Raw genomic sequence first — 15,130 nt, 5'->3', positions numbered from 1 at the left:
ATAGATTACGTGCCTTCTCCTGGGGCAATTTCCCTCCATTTAAGCATTTTGCTTTGCCCAGCTGGATCTACCCCTCCTGAAACTGCACATATAAAGAGGAGGCTTTAAGGTCTGCTTACTGCAAAGACTTTGTTATGGCTATGGAATTCCTTAGGGCTGTGGAATTCCTGAATTTCTCTCCTTAAGGATAAAGGGCACACTCTGCCCAGTAGTGGGGAGGGCAGTGGGGGTCGGGGGTGGGCTCTGGGTACAACCAAGGTGAAAGCTTCTGTGTTACCTGGAGGAAGTTCTGGCTGGAGATGATGAGAGCCAGCTGGGCACTGAGGTCTTCTGCTTGGGCTTGGCTCCCTCTCACCCCCTGGACCAGCTGAGGGATGTGATCAGCCACCACCTACGGGAAGCAGGAAAATTAAAACTGAGCACATCTAGCGTGATGAATTACCAAAACAGGGTGGAAAATGACCCAAGTGATAAATGTTTTTGGATGTCCTATCACTCAGGTGTCAGGGGATGCCTGTCCCAGTCCTTGGATTTACACAGCACCTTTACCCAGCTGGGCCTTATCAACCCTGAATCCTAACACAGAACCTCTAGGTACCCTTTTCCCACACATGGTCTACCTACCCTGGGGTCCCAACCCACTCAGCCATAATGAGGCCTTAAAAGAATGTCCCCAGTTCCAATTCATACCACCCTGGCTCGTTAAGGTTGAAAACTTAGAATCGAAGAATCTACACAGTTCACTGGTGGGTAAACTCAAGTCCTACAGTCACATTTCAGTGCTTCTGTGCCTTACTTTGCAGGGACACATTCTGTCCATCAGCTTTCACGTCTCCGTGGCTCCTCTTCCTCTGTTCTAAGTAGCTTTTCTCATTTCTCAAACTGGAAAACCCAGCACCCAGGGTAGAGGACAGGAACAGCAGACCTGAGGTGAGTCCACTTTCAAGTAACCATCTCCCACCGTAACCTAGGAGGCCGAGTGGTCCCCTCAGAAGCCATTTCTGAAGTAGAAGTGGCACAGCCTTTGCATGTGAGTGATTTTCCAGAGGAGATGCGAACAAAGGAGGAGGGCAGTTAGCTCTCAGTACCCAAGGCACAGTCACCTATGCCTCTCCAGCCTAACGGCGACCGTTTCAGGAGACTTCAGTCAGACACACTGCCAACACGTGGGCATTGGCTACACAATTAGATTTTGTGTCTGGCACCATCAAGGGGTCTCCTTGCAGGGTGAATGACCAGGGCTCTCAGAGGAGGCAACCAAGGTGTTTTACTGTGCCCTTCGTAGCACATTGACTTGAACGTGCCATCAAGGCCCAGGCGTCAGGAGACAGAGAGACAACAACAGAAAGCACCAAAGCGCATTGCCAGGGAGGCCAGAGAGGAGGAAATAACCCCCGAGGTGCAATCAGCCCAAAGCAGGAAATCAACCGTGCTCTGACGAGGACCGGCTGGCTGTGGGGGCACACCTCTCAAAGGGAGAAAGCCCTCTCAAAATTCAATGCTTTGTTACTATTTCAGGGCAGGAAAATGGCCTCATCATTGATCCTCCTTGATTAGTCTCTCGAAAAGCAAGAAAAGAATCTAGACAAAGGAAAGACAATGCTGGAAAAAACATACTCTCCCTTCACATGGGCTGTCCACTTAATAGACAAAAACCAGACCTGTGTGTGTGTGTGTGTGTGTGTGTGTACGCATGTGAGGACACCTGAACACCAGAGCCTGAACAAACTGGATTAGGGGCCTTAGTGATCAGACTTAACTGAATTAGCAGGGCACTTGGCGTTCTAACACCATCAGGGTTATCTCCAGCAGAGCTGGCTCTCTGGCAGCCAAAACCTCACCTTGCAGCTCTGGACCAGCTGCTGCTGGGCCGCAGGGTTCTTGTTGGACACGGCCGCATTCTGGGAGGCAGCGATGGTCTGCGTGGCCGCAGCGGCAGCCTGTTTTGCTGCAACCTGAAGAGGAGAGGGAGAAGAGGTGAGCCAACACACACACACACACACACACAGGTTTCTGTACGCCCCTTCCCTGAAAGGGCTGGCATTGGACAGCTGCTCACGTAAGAAAGGGACTCCAGGCGCAGGCCCCGCCTTTCAAACACCACTGATGGTCCTGACCGAACAGTGCCCTGAGTATGGGCATCCGATGCCAGAAAAAAAACTGGGGGCCCTCCTGAAAAATATTTTTTTGAATTTCTTTCAAGAATGCTAAACTCGGAAAAGATTTTGGCTCTCTGAAACCATGAAGGAATTTTTCGAATTGTGTCAATGTGCCTAAACCATGGAGCTTAAATGTGCAGTGTACCTAAACCAACATTTCAAATTGTTCCTAACACCTAAACCACGAAACTCTATCACCAATCTTGATTTAGCTTCCTTTGTCTGGGCTTTGCCTTATTAGTCTGACTACTCTTTCAAATAACTCCTTGCTACCTAACACGAACATCCAGAAAATCAGCCTCTGTACTGACCTCCAATCGGTTGACAATTTTTTTTTTAATAGCGTTCTGGGCCGCAGCGTTGGTGGCCACCCGGAGACCTTCTGCGGCTTCTCTCAGTCTCTGCTGCTGGTCCTCATTCTCGGGGTTGGCTGCAGCCCCCTGGGGAAATGAGAATAAACATTTCATGCCACAGACACTGAATTCATACCTTCAATTTTGCTTTTTCCTAGTAATACAATGTATCTGGAGGAGAGAGCCAAATGCTTCAAGCAGTATCTTCATGATAAAGATGTCTCCTTCCCACATCGGCAACAAAAACCTACCAGTAGAAACCCAATGGTAATAATTAAACACATGAGATCACAGCCTTGGTTGTCCATATAAATTAACATGTGGCCCAAACATCCATGATTTAAAAGTTGTTAAGAGAAATCTCCTGCCCATCTCTCTCTGAGAGAATTTTATTTTAATTGTTATGACAGACACACGTCACTGCTGAGAGATTCCTGTCCTGTGGCCCTGGTGAACGTGAATGGGCTAAGCTCACAGTGTAACACGGGGAAGGGGGGGACAGGGGGACAGGAATGCTTTCCCAAACGCTATAGGGAACTACTGCTCACGACAGACCATGTCTCAATCACAACGACTTTATTTGTTGAATGAGTTGACAGACAACCTATATCGTGTATTTTTTTTTTCTGATGATAGTGTGTTAGATATGGAGTAGTAATGTTGGCCTGAAATCTTAGTTACTAGTTATAAAATATATATATTTTTCTGCACCTTAAATCCATTCTTTGTTAGTCTAACCCATAATACATTCTTTAGCCTGCAAGAAAATTCAGCAAATCAAAATACTGCCATGAAGACAAAGTGACTTTTAACTAAAAGTTAAAATAATTTACAAAACCACTAAATATTGCTCCATATTACACACAGAATCAGAAGTGACTTTAAAAGGTTTTTAGTAACTCGTGCATTCAGTGACTTAGTCTGGGGAGCACTGTATGTATAGAAACTAATGTGCGCATCATTCCTGGCTTGGTCCCTGTTTGTGACGGTAGGCTTACTCTTTGAGATTCATTTTCCGATCTGTAAAATAAGGGTTGACTCGATTTTTCAGTAAGGTTCTTTCCAGTCCAGCAAGTAATTTTTGTGAACATGAGAGTTTGCTTGAAATAGCTTTGTTGAGACTCAGAAGGGGAAAAAATGAAATGAAACTAGTAAAAACCGTAAAGAAATGTACTACTATACAAAACCCTAGTGTGAAGTTTTGCTAAAAGGGGTGGTTAAGAGGAGAGATTCTCAGCCGAAACAGCGACCAGGAGACAGCAAGGAAGCTCAGACCCTGCCCCTCCTAGGGTTTCCCCTCAGCCCTGCTCCTTCTGCATCCCAAAGAATGCTCAGTCCCTCGGGGAATACCGTGGTGAGTCTAAAGGGTTGACCACATGCCACGGTACATTTTAAGGGAAGTAATTCACATACTTGGCTGAGATATACTCCTATTCTGTTGGAGGCCAGGGAGATAGGATAAGATATGGGGATGTTTAATGAATTTTAAATGCATAGAAATATATTAAACATGTCATTTGGGGGGTATGAAGTTCAAGGTGATTTTTATTTTCTTATTTACACTTACGTGAATTTTCTACTAATTCCACAAGAAACATGTGCTAGTTGCATAATAAAAACAAAATAGAAAAACATAACCTTATCCATTTTGAACAGTTCTCACCTAGAGGTAGGCATCAGAATCTCCTGTGGAACTCTCTCTCTCTCTCTCTCTCTCTCTCTCTCTCACTCACACACACACACACGCACACACACACACACACACACACACCAGTGTCCTCATGAATCAGGACCTTGGGGGTGGAATTGAGGTGGGGGCCCTTTAGTATATTTCATAGGGGCCTGTGAGACAGACCCCCAGGTAAAGAATGACTGGCTTTTAGAAACATCATGATACAGCATTGCTGCCAAAAACCACAAAGCTGACTCTTAATTCTTCATTCAAATTCTTCTATGATATATTAAACTGCTATTGCGATTTGAGGAAGAGTGAGGCAGGCAGCACTGTGCTATATGAAGTCATGATCGGAGTGTAGTTGAGAAGTCAAATGGGGGGCAAAGTAACAGAAAGGCTGCAGGAAGAAAGCAGATGTAGGTGAATGCACTGTGGAAAGTCTCGACTTTAAATGAATCACCACTCTCAATGAAGCCAATGGCAATGACCCGATGGAAAAACGGCGCTCACTGAGCGGGGACTCTGCTGCCTATGGCTGTCAGCACCAGTCCCCGAAGAGCTTCATTCGTATGTTCCAAGACTTTCTTCTTTCCCACTCGAACAAGGTTAAACTTTACAAAGCCATCATAGGTTTAAACAAACAAAACGCTCACTCGGCTGACCATCCTCTATCTTGAAGATACTCTCTAAATCCTAACTTTTGGTAATGTTCACTTGTCAGTTTGAACAAACCCGACATCACAATACCTTTGCTGCTTCCACCATGCGAGCCGTGGAGTCAGCCAAGAGCTTTGCTGCTGCCAGGAGCTTCTTTGAATTCTCCATGTCAATCTCAGCCTCTGCATCGGACCTCATGGCGTTGACGAGGTCTGAGGTGGCCTGGGCCAGGACCCGGGCCTGGCGCACCATTTCACCTAGAGGGTGGGAGTGAGGGCGTGGTCTGTTTGTCTGCTTTCTAAAGCCTGGGGTAAAACTTCAGGAGTCAGCAATCTTTTCTCTATTCTGCTGGCGAGAGGGACAGAGAGAAGTCAGCCTCATGCTCTATTCTTAAGGGTCGCAGCCAATTTAGACCCAGAGTCGAAAATAGTCTCAGTGGCTACAAGACTGTATGCCCCAAACACAGCCGAGTTCAATCTTTAATTATGAGAAGTAAAAGTGACATAAGCTACCAAAAAGGAGCTCTTGATAAAGACAAGGCAGGAAACAAAATTATGTGGATTTACTATGTGCACTGACATGTAATAAATACGAATATAGAAAATATTATTTACCTCATGTCAAGAACTGCTTACATGAAAGCCCGTATGATAAATTCTTGGGAGTAACGGGCATAGAAAACATTTTCGGATTTTGAATTCATGTGCATGCTACTTCACACCAGATGAGTAAACCCACATAACCTAAGTCTGTCATTCAGTCCTCACTACCAGGAAGCACAGACCCCAGTTTCAAGCACAAATGCTAAGATTTGCCTTGGCCCAGTCTTCCCTTCCCATTTTCCCTTGGCAAACCCTTCCTTCCCAATACTGGTTTTGATCTTGTTATTAGGAATTGTTTGATTTTATTGCACTGGTGACTTTACTAAAATCCACTTCAACTCCTTTTTGGAAGTGGGAGGGATATAGAGTCCACATTAAAAATAAAACTACTGAAATGTAAGGGGTCTCTTCCCCTCCCAAAGGTGTTTTGAGAAGAATGCTGAAGTGCTGTAACATTAAACATAAAAAAAGCTTTCATAAAAATAAAAATGTGCTAAATTCAAGGTATCCTGGATTGGATCCTGGAACAACAATAAGAATACATCACTACGGGAAAAACTGGTGAAATCCAAATAATGTCTGTAGTTGAGTTGACAGTGATGTATCAATGCTAAACTCCCAGTTCTGACAAATGCAGAACTGCATATAGGTTAGGAAGATGCTAAAAATGTGGGAAACTGGGAAGGGTAGATGAGAGCTCTACCGTGCAACTTTTCTGTAAATCTAAGAGTATTCCAAAACAAAAAGTTTATTAAAAAAACAAAAAAACCCCAAAATTCTAAATATGTGGGGCATTGCTATCTTTTTAAATCATTTAAGAAGGATACAGAGAAGCACAAGGTAATTTTCTTAAAAAAAATACTTGTTATAAAATATTGATCTGCATTGATGCAGAAGTACAAAAACAGACCCCTTACAAACTACTGGTGGAGTTAAAACTGTGGGACCTTAATAAACACATTTAAAATAAAAAATGCACCCCAGCTGGTGTGGCTCAGTGGGTTGTGTGCCAGCCTGTGAACCAAAGGGTCGCCAGTTCGATTCCCAGTCAGTTCACGTGCCTGAGTTGCTGGCCAGGTGTGAGAGGCAACCACACATTGATATTTCTCTCCTTCTCTTTCTCCCTCCCTTCCCCTCTCTCAAAAAATAAATAAAATCTTAAAAAAAATAAAATAATAAATGCATTTAGCAATTGACCCAGCAATTTCACTAATAGGAATTTACCCTACATATACTCCCCAAAGTAAATGAAAATACTAAAAAGAAAAAAGGTATTATACATGCGCATATATATGGCTGTAGAAAGACTGAAAATTTCTGGACAGATGAAAACAAATTGGTAAGTGGTCAACTCTGGAGATTTACAGGGGATGGTGATGGGCTAAGTCTGAGGAGACATACTTTTGAATGAATACTGTAGACTGAAAAGGTGCATTGTACTATACATTTTAAAATTTTCTGTATATGATGATGTTTGACATCTGAAAACACGCCTTTCTAGATGGAGAGAGACTGCCCCTCTTGGGCTGGCCAGTTCTTAGAGATAGCAATGGGTCCAGCCAGGAGCATGGCTGTGAAATGCAAACCAATCCTGAGCCAGACCTCCTGTAAATGGCCAGGAGGCAATATTCCTCTGCCTTAATCATCCAGGGCCAAGTGGCAGGCCACTAGGGTCAGCCCCTCCAGTGTAGCGCCTGCTGGAATCACTCACACTAGCCAATCACCCTGCCTTGCACTGCCTTCCCCATGGAAACCCCCATGAAGGTCTTCACCCAAACTGTCCCCTCAATCCTGTCTGCTGCTGCGCGACCAACACTGACACTTCCCCCGTGACCTTTGTGGTATGTGGTGACTCCCTCTCTGAGACCTGTGAGAACAGTGAACTTCTAGCAAGATTGATTCTTGCCTCCTCCTGTGGCTGCGCTGACTTACCACACCATGTGCAACATGGACATTCTTAGAACAAAGACTTACTGTGAATCTAAAATTTTTTTTAAATACTTTGTTACTGTAAATCTTTATATAGTGCTATGAATAGGGCCAGTAGGAATCTTCCATCTTCTTCCCAGAGAGGAGGTCTCTGACTGAGGATGACGAGAACTAGCCCTTGCCAGGCTCCCAGGCAACCATCGGCACTATCAGGGAACCCAAACTGACCCCGCCCGCCCCCAGCCCAGCCCAGCCGCTCACCAGCATCGCCCATGGAGCTGAAGATGCTCTCGGTGACACACATGATGGTGTCGGTGGCCTGGTCGTAGCGGCCGATGGGCTCGCCGCGGCTGGCAAACTGCCGCACATGCTGCAAGAGGTCGTGCAGGGCCTGGCTGACCACACTGGCCGCTGCGCTGACCTGCTTCAGGAGCTCACTGTCATCGGTGGCCGCCTGGCAGGCACGGACACAGTTCTCCACTGAGCGGTCCACAAGCTTCCCTGCTTCGATCAGCTGCTCCTGGCACACGGGGGAGCTGATGGTGGGGCTCACCACCTGAAGCGAGACAAGGGCGGGTCTGGGGCACTGCGGGTCAATTCTCGGTCCCCAGTGTGCACGAGCATTTCCACTATGTCCCTTCCTGCTCTGGCCTTGGTTCCCTAATTATCAGACCAGGAATTAAACTAAACCATCACTGTGGTTTCTCCTATTTCACTACTTCACTTTATCTTTGTGAATTTAGATGCCTGCTAATACTTTTCTTGGTGATATGTAACAATCTGACCACTGACTACTTCAATAGAAATTTCCAGTATTTACCAATTATACCTCCTCCTTTAAAGAACCCCTGAATTGAGTCTTCTGAGCTAGGATAGCCAGACAACTAAAAGAACTGTAGTTCTTTCTCCAGAGACATCTGGCATTTTGCTTCATGATGCTTTAAAGAATGGGGGATTCTGTCAGTATCTGTGGAAATGAGGGGGCTGAACAAGGAAAAGCAGGAGGGAGGCCATCCAGGACATTTCTGGCTGATGCCACAAATCCTCCCATCACACAGGAAAAGCCAGGCTGAGCCAGGTCACAGAACTGTGCTTTACGAGATGTCATCTGCTGAGAAACGGATGACTCATTTTTTGATGCATCATCTCAGTGAAGACAAATGTGGCAGAGTAGAAAAGGTAACTGAAGTCAGGCCAGAGTTAAAAAAAAACTCAGCTCTGCCACTTACTACTTCAGTGTAATAACATCTGAAGTCCTCAATTTCCTCTTCAGTAAACTGGGGCGGTGGTGATTAATGGGTTAAGTACACAGAGTGTGCACATTCTAACTGACACCAAAGACCTAAATCCTCACGGCCCTCGCTCTAACATTGAGCTGAGGAGAAAGGGCCCCCTGCACTCTGCGGTGACTTCTGAGCCCATTTCTAACGCTGCACTGCACACGATGAGAACCCTGTGTGGGCTGGTGTAAAGAAGACACACTGACAAGTCCAAATGGGAGACACGGCAATTTGCACGTACAGGTGGCAACCAGACCCAGGAAAGTGCCACTGCTGGAGGGCTCGAGCAAAGACAAACGATCAAAGCAGAGTTGGGCAGCTTACGGAAAACCCTATCACATCACCTAAAAAAGACACCTGGAGCAAACTCTTAGTCTCAGACAATTTTAATGAATTTTGCCCCTGTCTTCCCTCAATGACTGGAGGCAGATGAGGGCATGTGACACTTTGTAGGCAGGGCTGGGGGCGCCGGCTGGCTTACCTTGGCGCAGGCCACAAGCTGGGAGGTGGAGAGCGCACACTGCGTGGCAGCAGCAATCACCCTGTTCTGTAGGACCGTGTCTTCGGCCACTTGGGCCACATTCTTTGCCTTTAGCACCAACATGGCAGCGGCATTGGCAACAGCTTTGGCCAAACTCATTAAAACATCCTCAGAAAAAGAAATGAAAACAACAACAACAACTAGTCATTCATTTTTTTCCCTAATGACCCTTCAGGAAAATAAAACGTAGTGTCCACTTAACCATTTTATTAGAATTCCATTTGACCTTTTTCCTTTAGTACTTTGGAATATATTTTTCCGCATATTTTTCTGAAATGTCAACTTATCTTTAGAGTTAATTAAGGAAGGAGACTTTCATCCTAATAACATGTTCTCCTGTACATTCATTAAGTAGCACAGGTTTAAATCTAAAATAGGTGAATTTGAGAAACGGTTTTTATGTTAACCACTGATTAACATTCATCACTTATCCAATACCGAGAGTCACGTCTCTTGAACGTGGTCCACGTGGTGGGTCAGGAGACGGGGAAAATGTATCCAGATGCTGCAGGAAAAATAGAATACACGGCCTCCAAGTCATCAGGCCCCTCTGTAACGTGAAAATTTATCTTTTGGATTTCTACTTTGCACAAGGATCCAGGTGATCACCACAAATTCAGCCACATCTTTGCCTCCAGAGGGCAACGCTGGACACACAGACAACACAGAGCCAAGGAATGCTCTGAGTGTAGGTTATTCTCAGCACGTGCAGCCTCCTGCACAGGGATTAAATTATTATGAAAAGTGGAGAGGAAGCCCACATAAATAAACTACCAGCAAGCTACGTAGCTATAAGCTGTGACCTCACTGAAGATGCCCTTGCATCTCTGAGACTTTAAAGATCAGTTCATGCCTCAACTCAACAAAAAAGGCGTTCTGCCTGCAGGATGGAAAATCCTTTGGTTTCACCCACCAGCTTTGTCACCCGTCTGTGTGACCTGAAGAATAACCACTGTTACACTTAATTTACTTCTTTGCTTTGAATGTTGAAAGTAGTTTCTTTGGTTTGGAAATGCCTTTCCAAACATATCCCAAACATATAAGCCATTTTTATTTTGGATAAACATGTGAAGACTTCCCCCCAGAGGAAATGTGGTCAGAAGTCTTTACTAATTCATCAGAGGATAATGAAAAGCACTTTTGATTCTGAATGCAAAGGGCACCCACAGAGTCTTTACAACAGGGCTTCTGAGGAGAAGACAAACTGGAAAGTCTGGTCAACCGGAGCAATTTGACAGAGCACAGGCTATATGCTATCCAGGCAAATTAGAAACCGCCAAGTAGGTGGATTTTAAAATGGACAAAGCCAAGCAGTCTTAAAGGAACAGTTCAGTCTGTCCTTCTTAGGTCTCTGATGTTTACTGGACTCCAGGGAAAAACCAAAGCCTATGGTACCAAAAGTTGAAGATGCCTTTGGTGTGACTGGCACTTGTCTGCCACACAACTTTTAGAAATTGCTCCCAACACGGCCTGCGAAGTTACAGTTCTTGGACACCTATATCTCAATGCTCAGTGAGAACACAACTGGAATGTCGCATATTATTAAGAAGATTTAGGAAAATAACTATCCAAAGGGTAACAGTATTCCTTCACTTGATATGAATCCACCTTTGCACACAGGGACCAAGATTCGGTCACGTAGACTCATGATTGTTCTAAAGGGCTTTGTTCGACTCACTTATAGAAATCCCGTTCTTCCTATTAATTTTGTCCAAAAAAAATACAGTTAGAAAAAGAACGCAATACTACTGCGATAGTTGCTGACAAGGCCTTTGTCAGACTTTTCAACAAGACCACTATTATGTAGCCCGTGTAAAGTAAATCTTTGTTAAGTCTGGGAACATGCAGTACATTGAGGACCCAAAGAAAAGCTCTGAGATAGGATCTCAAGAATCTGAAAAATAGAGAGTAAGAAATCCAGGGTGAGTAGGCGAAGGGCTACTCCTGACTGCAGGGGGGCAGGATCACTTTACTGCACCGGTGTTTACCTAGAGACCTTACAGAAACAGAAAACATTCAAGTCAGGCCTTTTCTGGTAGAAAGCCTGCACAGGGCCAGACCCCGACCCTGAACCTGCTGCCCTAGCACATCCGAACAGAAACAAACATGAGGAAGCAGCCTGCCTTTATATGTGATGAAAACAATCTGTCGAAGGGAAAAAAAAGTCGTCTCCCCAAACATAAGGATGCATGAGATGTCTTCAGGAAGAACTGTGTCTTTCCCCTCGACCTTCCTAAACTCTTTGGGGAAAGCAATATTTTTGCGGAAAGTAAGTTGACCACTTCAAGGTAATTAAGCCTAGTTAGCCAACAGTTCCTACGTAAGTATCTGCCTGTGAAGAATTATCTGCTCTAATACAAAAAGCAAAGGGCCTTTTGGGATCTGACTAAGGGAAGTCGGATTAGCTTGGATGTGGCGGGACACATTCCAGGAATGCTGGGTTATGGGTCTCAACCTCCATCATGACACGTTCAAATGCTGGTGGGCTGCGGCCTCCCGGGGCACGAATGAGTCCCGTGCTCCGGTGCCGCAGGGATATGGAGCAGAGGAGAAACAAATACGTCTGTGGGTGAAGTTGATGTTTCATGTATCACGAGATTATTTGGTAGTTCTAAATAAAATGACATGCACAATTGCCACCCATGAAGCAAGAAACTTAAATGCAAGAGAAAAGCTGAATGATCCTTACAGGACCCCCAAACACAGACCTTGACATAGGATTTGGAGAAGGGCATCTTCCAGAGGACCTGGGCTCGAACTAAAAGAATTTAATTAAAATGTACTGATACATAACTTGCAAGATTAAGACAAGAGGAAGAGAAAGAGGAATGAAGGGCCTCTGCTCCCAAATACGTGAAAAGAGCAGCTCATCTTGGCCCGAAGCTCCCAACAGCAGGCCTCGGCACCTCATCTGTGGTGGCTGGCAAGAAAGGCAGACAAATTGGGACCGTGTCTGAGCTGGCAGTGCATCTAACCAGCTATGCGCAGTGGCCACAGCTGTTCACCAGGGGACAAACGGCACATGTCCTTGGTATTGAAAAAGAAGGGTGACAAAAAGAAATATTTCTCCACCACGCTTGTGGTTTTGGACGACACGGATGACACAGATGATAGACTCACCCCTGCATGTGAGGGGAATGTGAGGGGAAGTCTAGGGTGTGCGTGAGCGCAGTGTGCAAGAGACTGCGTTTTCGCTCTTACAGGGGGACTCTGCGGTGATGCAATTGAAAACTGAATCAAATAGGTAAGACAAGATTGGCCATGAGTTGGTAACTGTAGAGGTTGGGTGGTAGATACAAGAGAATTCACGACATTACTCCCTTCACTTTTTTGCTTAAAGAACATCCAGCATGTTGACCAGTGAGAACAGTTAAATAAGTGCTTTACAATGATGACTATAAGGGAAATGAGTTTCTCGATTAAAAAAATGTTTAAATTAACACACAAAGACCTCACCCCCAAGATAATCCACCTCAATCTTATTCCTGACAGCACAAGGAAGATTTGGTTTTCCGTTACATTTTGCTGTTTGGGTCTAGACCATCACTTAGGCTCCTTTCCAAGACTATGGGCTGCAAATATCTTACTTGGAATCGCTCATCAGTCTCATTCTCTCCGATCTGTCTCAGAAGATCCCCACTGGCCTGTCCAATGCTTCCAGCAGCAGTCAAAACCGTCTGTCGGGGCTATGAACAAAGAACACACATTGGATGGAAAGAAAATGCACTTCCTCCGCAGTGCCAATAGGCATGCAGTGCAGGGACAGGAATCCTGCGGACTGGCTCCTCCTATACCAATCTCTTACTCCCTGCCAGACAGGGAGATGTAAACGTCCTGGTGAAATCTGTGCAAGGAAATGCCTGATGTCTCACAAACCAGCAATAGGTGGACAGGTTGGAAATGTTCCGCTAATGAGTCTCATTCAGATGGTAGGAAGTTGATTCACACTTCATGGAATTTAGGGTGCAAAACTTGTATCCCCATTAAATGTGTATTTGTCATATCTGTTCATTTCTGAGGTTGCATCTCATCAAGTACCTTGGGGGTAGGGGAGGGATAGGGAGGCTTCCTACTAAGAGTTCAACCAGTCCTTAATGTTGAACCATAGGTTCTGCACCCAGTTCAAAATCTGCAAGCCCTACAGTGTGGTAACAACATACCCCCATCAGGATGGAAGGAACAGCTCAGGAAGAGCCCCAACCATGATACTCAAAGGCTGCACCTGTCTCATCAGAACCCGAGTGATGGCTTGCCCCAAGAGCTCACCTCTCCAGAAGTAGGCTGCACAGCTTTCAGCAAGTCCGACACGGCCCCAGCGAGGGTCCTGGCAGCTCGGAGCAAGTCCTCCCCACTGCCCACCTCATCGTCCATGAGGGCCGCCAAAAGCTTCACACCCTTGGACATCTCCGTCAGGTTGGAAGAAATGGTGGTGATTGCACATCCCACAGCGGTGTAGTCAGTGTCTGCAGGGTCACCTGGGACAGAGAAGGACCATCTTCGTCAAAGGAAGGTGGTGGAGAGTGCTGCAGAGAGCCTAGGCCGGCGGGAGGTGAGTGGCCACAGTGCAGCAGCTCGTCACCCATCGCTCTGCAGGAGTCAGACACAAAGCACTGCGTGTGCCCAGTGAGGGGCACGGCTCCCCATCTCCAAGGTGCTGCTCTCCACAGGGTCCTTTCTCCCTGAACTACTGAGCACAGGCACCTCTAAAACTCCTAAAGGACGGCTGAGCATCTCACTGCCTTTTTCATTACATCGCTGTCAGCAGCTTAGGCGGAGGTCAACTCTGCTCCTGAAACACGTAATGCTGCACAGTGAAGCCAGGATATTTCCTGGCCCTCACTTGACAGTGCGAGGTGGGGAGTCCGCTGCACCCGGAAAGACCACCGCTGGACGGGCCAGAAGGCGGCACACACGACGGGTCTCGTCATTTGGACTGTAAGCTCCCAGAAGGGAGAAACTGACCTCAGCATACTTTGAAGTACGTCCAGCACACTGACGAACAATGAGAAGAGCTGCATAAGTGCTTTTTAATGATGATACATGACACAGACACAAAGGAATCAGATGTTCCCCACATTTCTCCTGGGTCAGTGGGAGAAAATGCCTGAAGCACTCAGGGTGCCTAAAAATAGACTGTTGTCTCATAGTATGAAAATCTGTTTCAATCAGAGAACTTGCGTTTTTTTTGTTTTTTTTTTTTTTAAATAAACAAAACCACAACACACCAAACCCCTTAGGGTCTTACCGGCAGTGAGGTTAACAACTGAAGCTGTTCCAGCTGTGATGGCATCGACTTGAGAGTGGATTTCGTGTTTGGATTCGTCGACTTTATTCTGAACCCATACCCTGGAAGCCTGCAAAACCAGACAAGCGCATGACACAATCACTGCAGAGAATTACCCAGGAAACCAGAGAAGTCGAGCCATAAAATGAGACCAGCATTTTGGCTATGCTCCTCCAGGGCCAGCACCAACGAGGCCCTTCAGTCATCTTAAACAATGTCCACGATAGGCCACTTGCTCATTCATTGAGGCTAAATAAATGGCATGCAAATTTTCATTGTTTCTTACACTGTTACTGTTTTTCTTTTTTACTTTTAAGATCTTAGAAAAATTCTTTGTATCTTTATTCAGGTAAATTCAATAAAAAATGAGAATATTTGATGTCTCATGATAATATTGCATGCTAGCACCAACAACTGTTGCTAATTTTTACCGTGTTTTTTAGAGAACAGGTTTAGACGTCAGGTGCTTCAGCTCATGAATATTTATTTTTTTCAGCAAGGGGACTGTCTTTTGGTTACCACATGAATGCTTTGTGGATGTGGCATGTTTCCTGGTAGGATTTTGGGGGGAGGGTGGGTCAAGACCCCTGTTCTGGATCCAGCTGCACCACTCACAAGTAATAGGACCTTGGACAAATTACATCCATGTT

General features: G+C 45.5%; 1 protein-coding gene across 5 annotated transcripts in view; it reads right to left on the bottom strand.

The window, feature by feature from the left end:
• TLN2 (talin 2) overlaps positions 1-15,130 on the bottom strand; it is a 412,505-nt gene that overhangs the window by 124,473 nt on the left and 272,902 nt on the right. For all 5 annotated transcript variants that reach the window (XM_053928612.2, XM_024567594.4, XM_045201599.2 and 2 more), the window contains 9 exons: positions 14,442-14,550; positions 13,463-13,671; positions 12,784-12,882; positions 9,137-9,304; positions 7,637-7,931; positions 4,935-5,101; positions 2,471-2,599; positions 1,842-1,955; positions 278-391 (listed from right to left, as the gene is read on the bottom strand). In XM_053928612.2, the coding sequence (XP_053784587.1) occupies positions 278-391; positions 1,842-1,955; positions 2,471-2,599; positions 4,935-5,101; positions 7,637-7,931; positions 9,137-9,304; positions 12,784-12,882; positions 13,463-13,671; positions 14,442-14,550 (1,404 nt within the window). The remainder of the gene's footprint in view (positions 1-277; positions 392-1,841; positions 1,956-2,470; positions 2,600-4,934; positions 5,102-7,636; positions 7,932-9,136; positions 9,305-12,783; positions 12,883-13,462; positions 13,672-14,441; positions 14,551-15,130) is intronic.

The sequence above is a fragment of the Desmodus rotundus genome, chromosome 7 (assembly GCF_022682495.2).
Source record: "Desmodus rotundus isolate HL8 chromosome 7, HLdesRot8A.1, whole genome shotgun sequence".
Lineage (NCBI taxonomy): Eukaryota > Metazoa > Chordata > Mammalia > Chiroptera > Phyllostomidae > Desmodus > Desmodus rotundus.
Note: the sequence above shows the minus strand (reverse complement) of the source record. Positions and strands in the feature narration are given on the sequence as shown.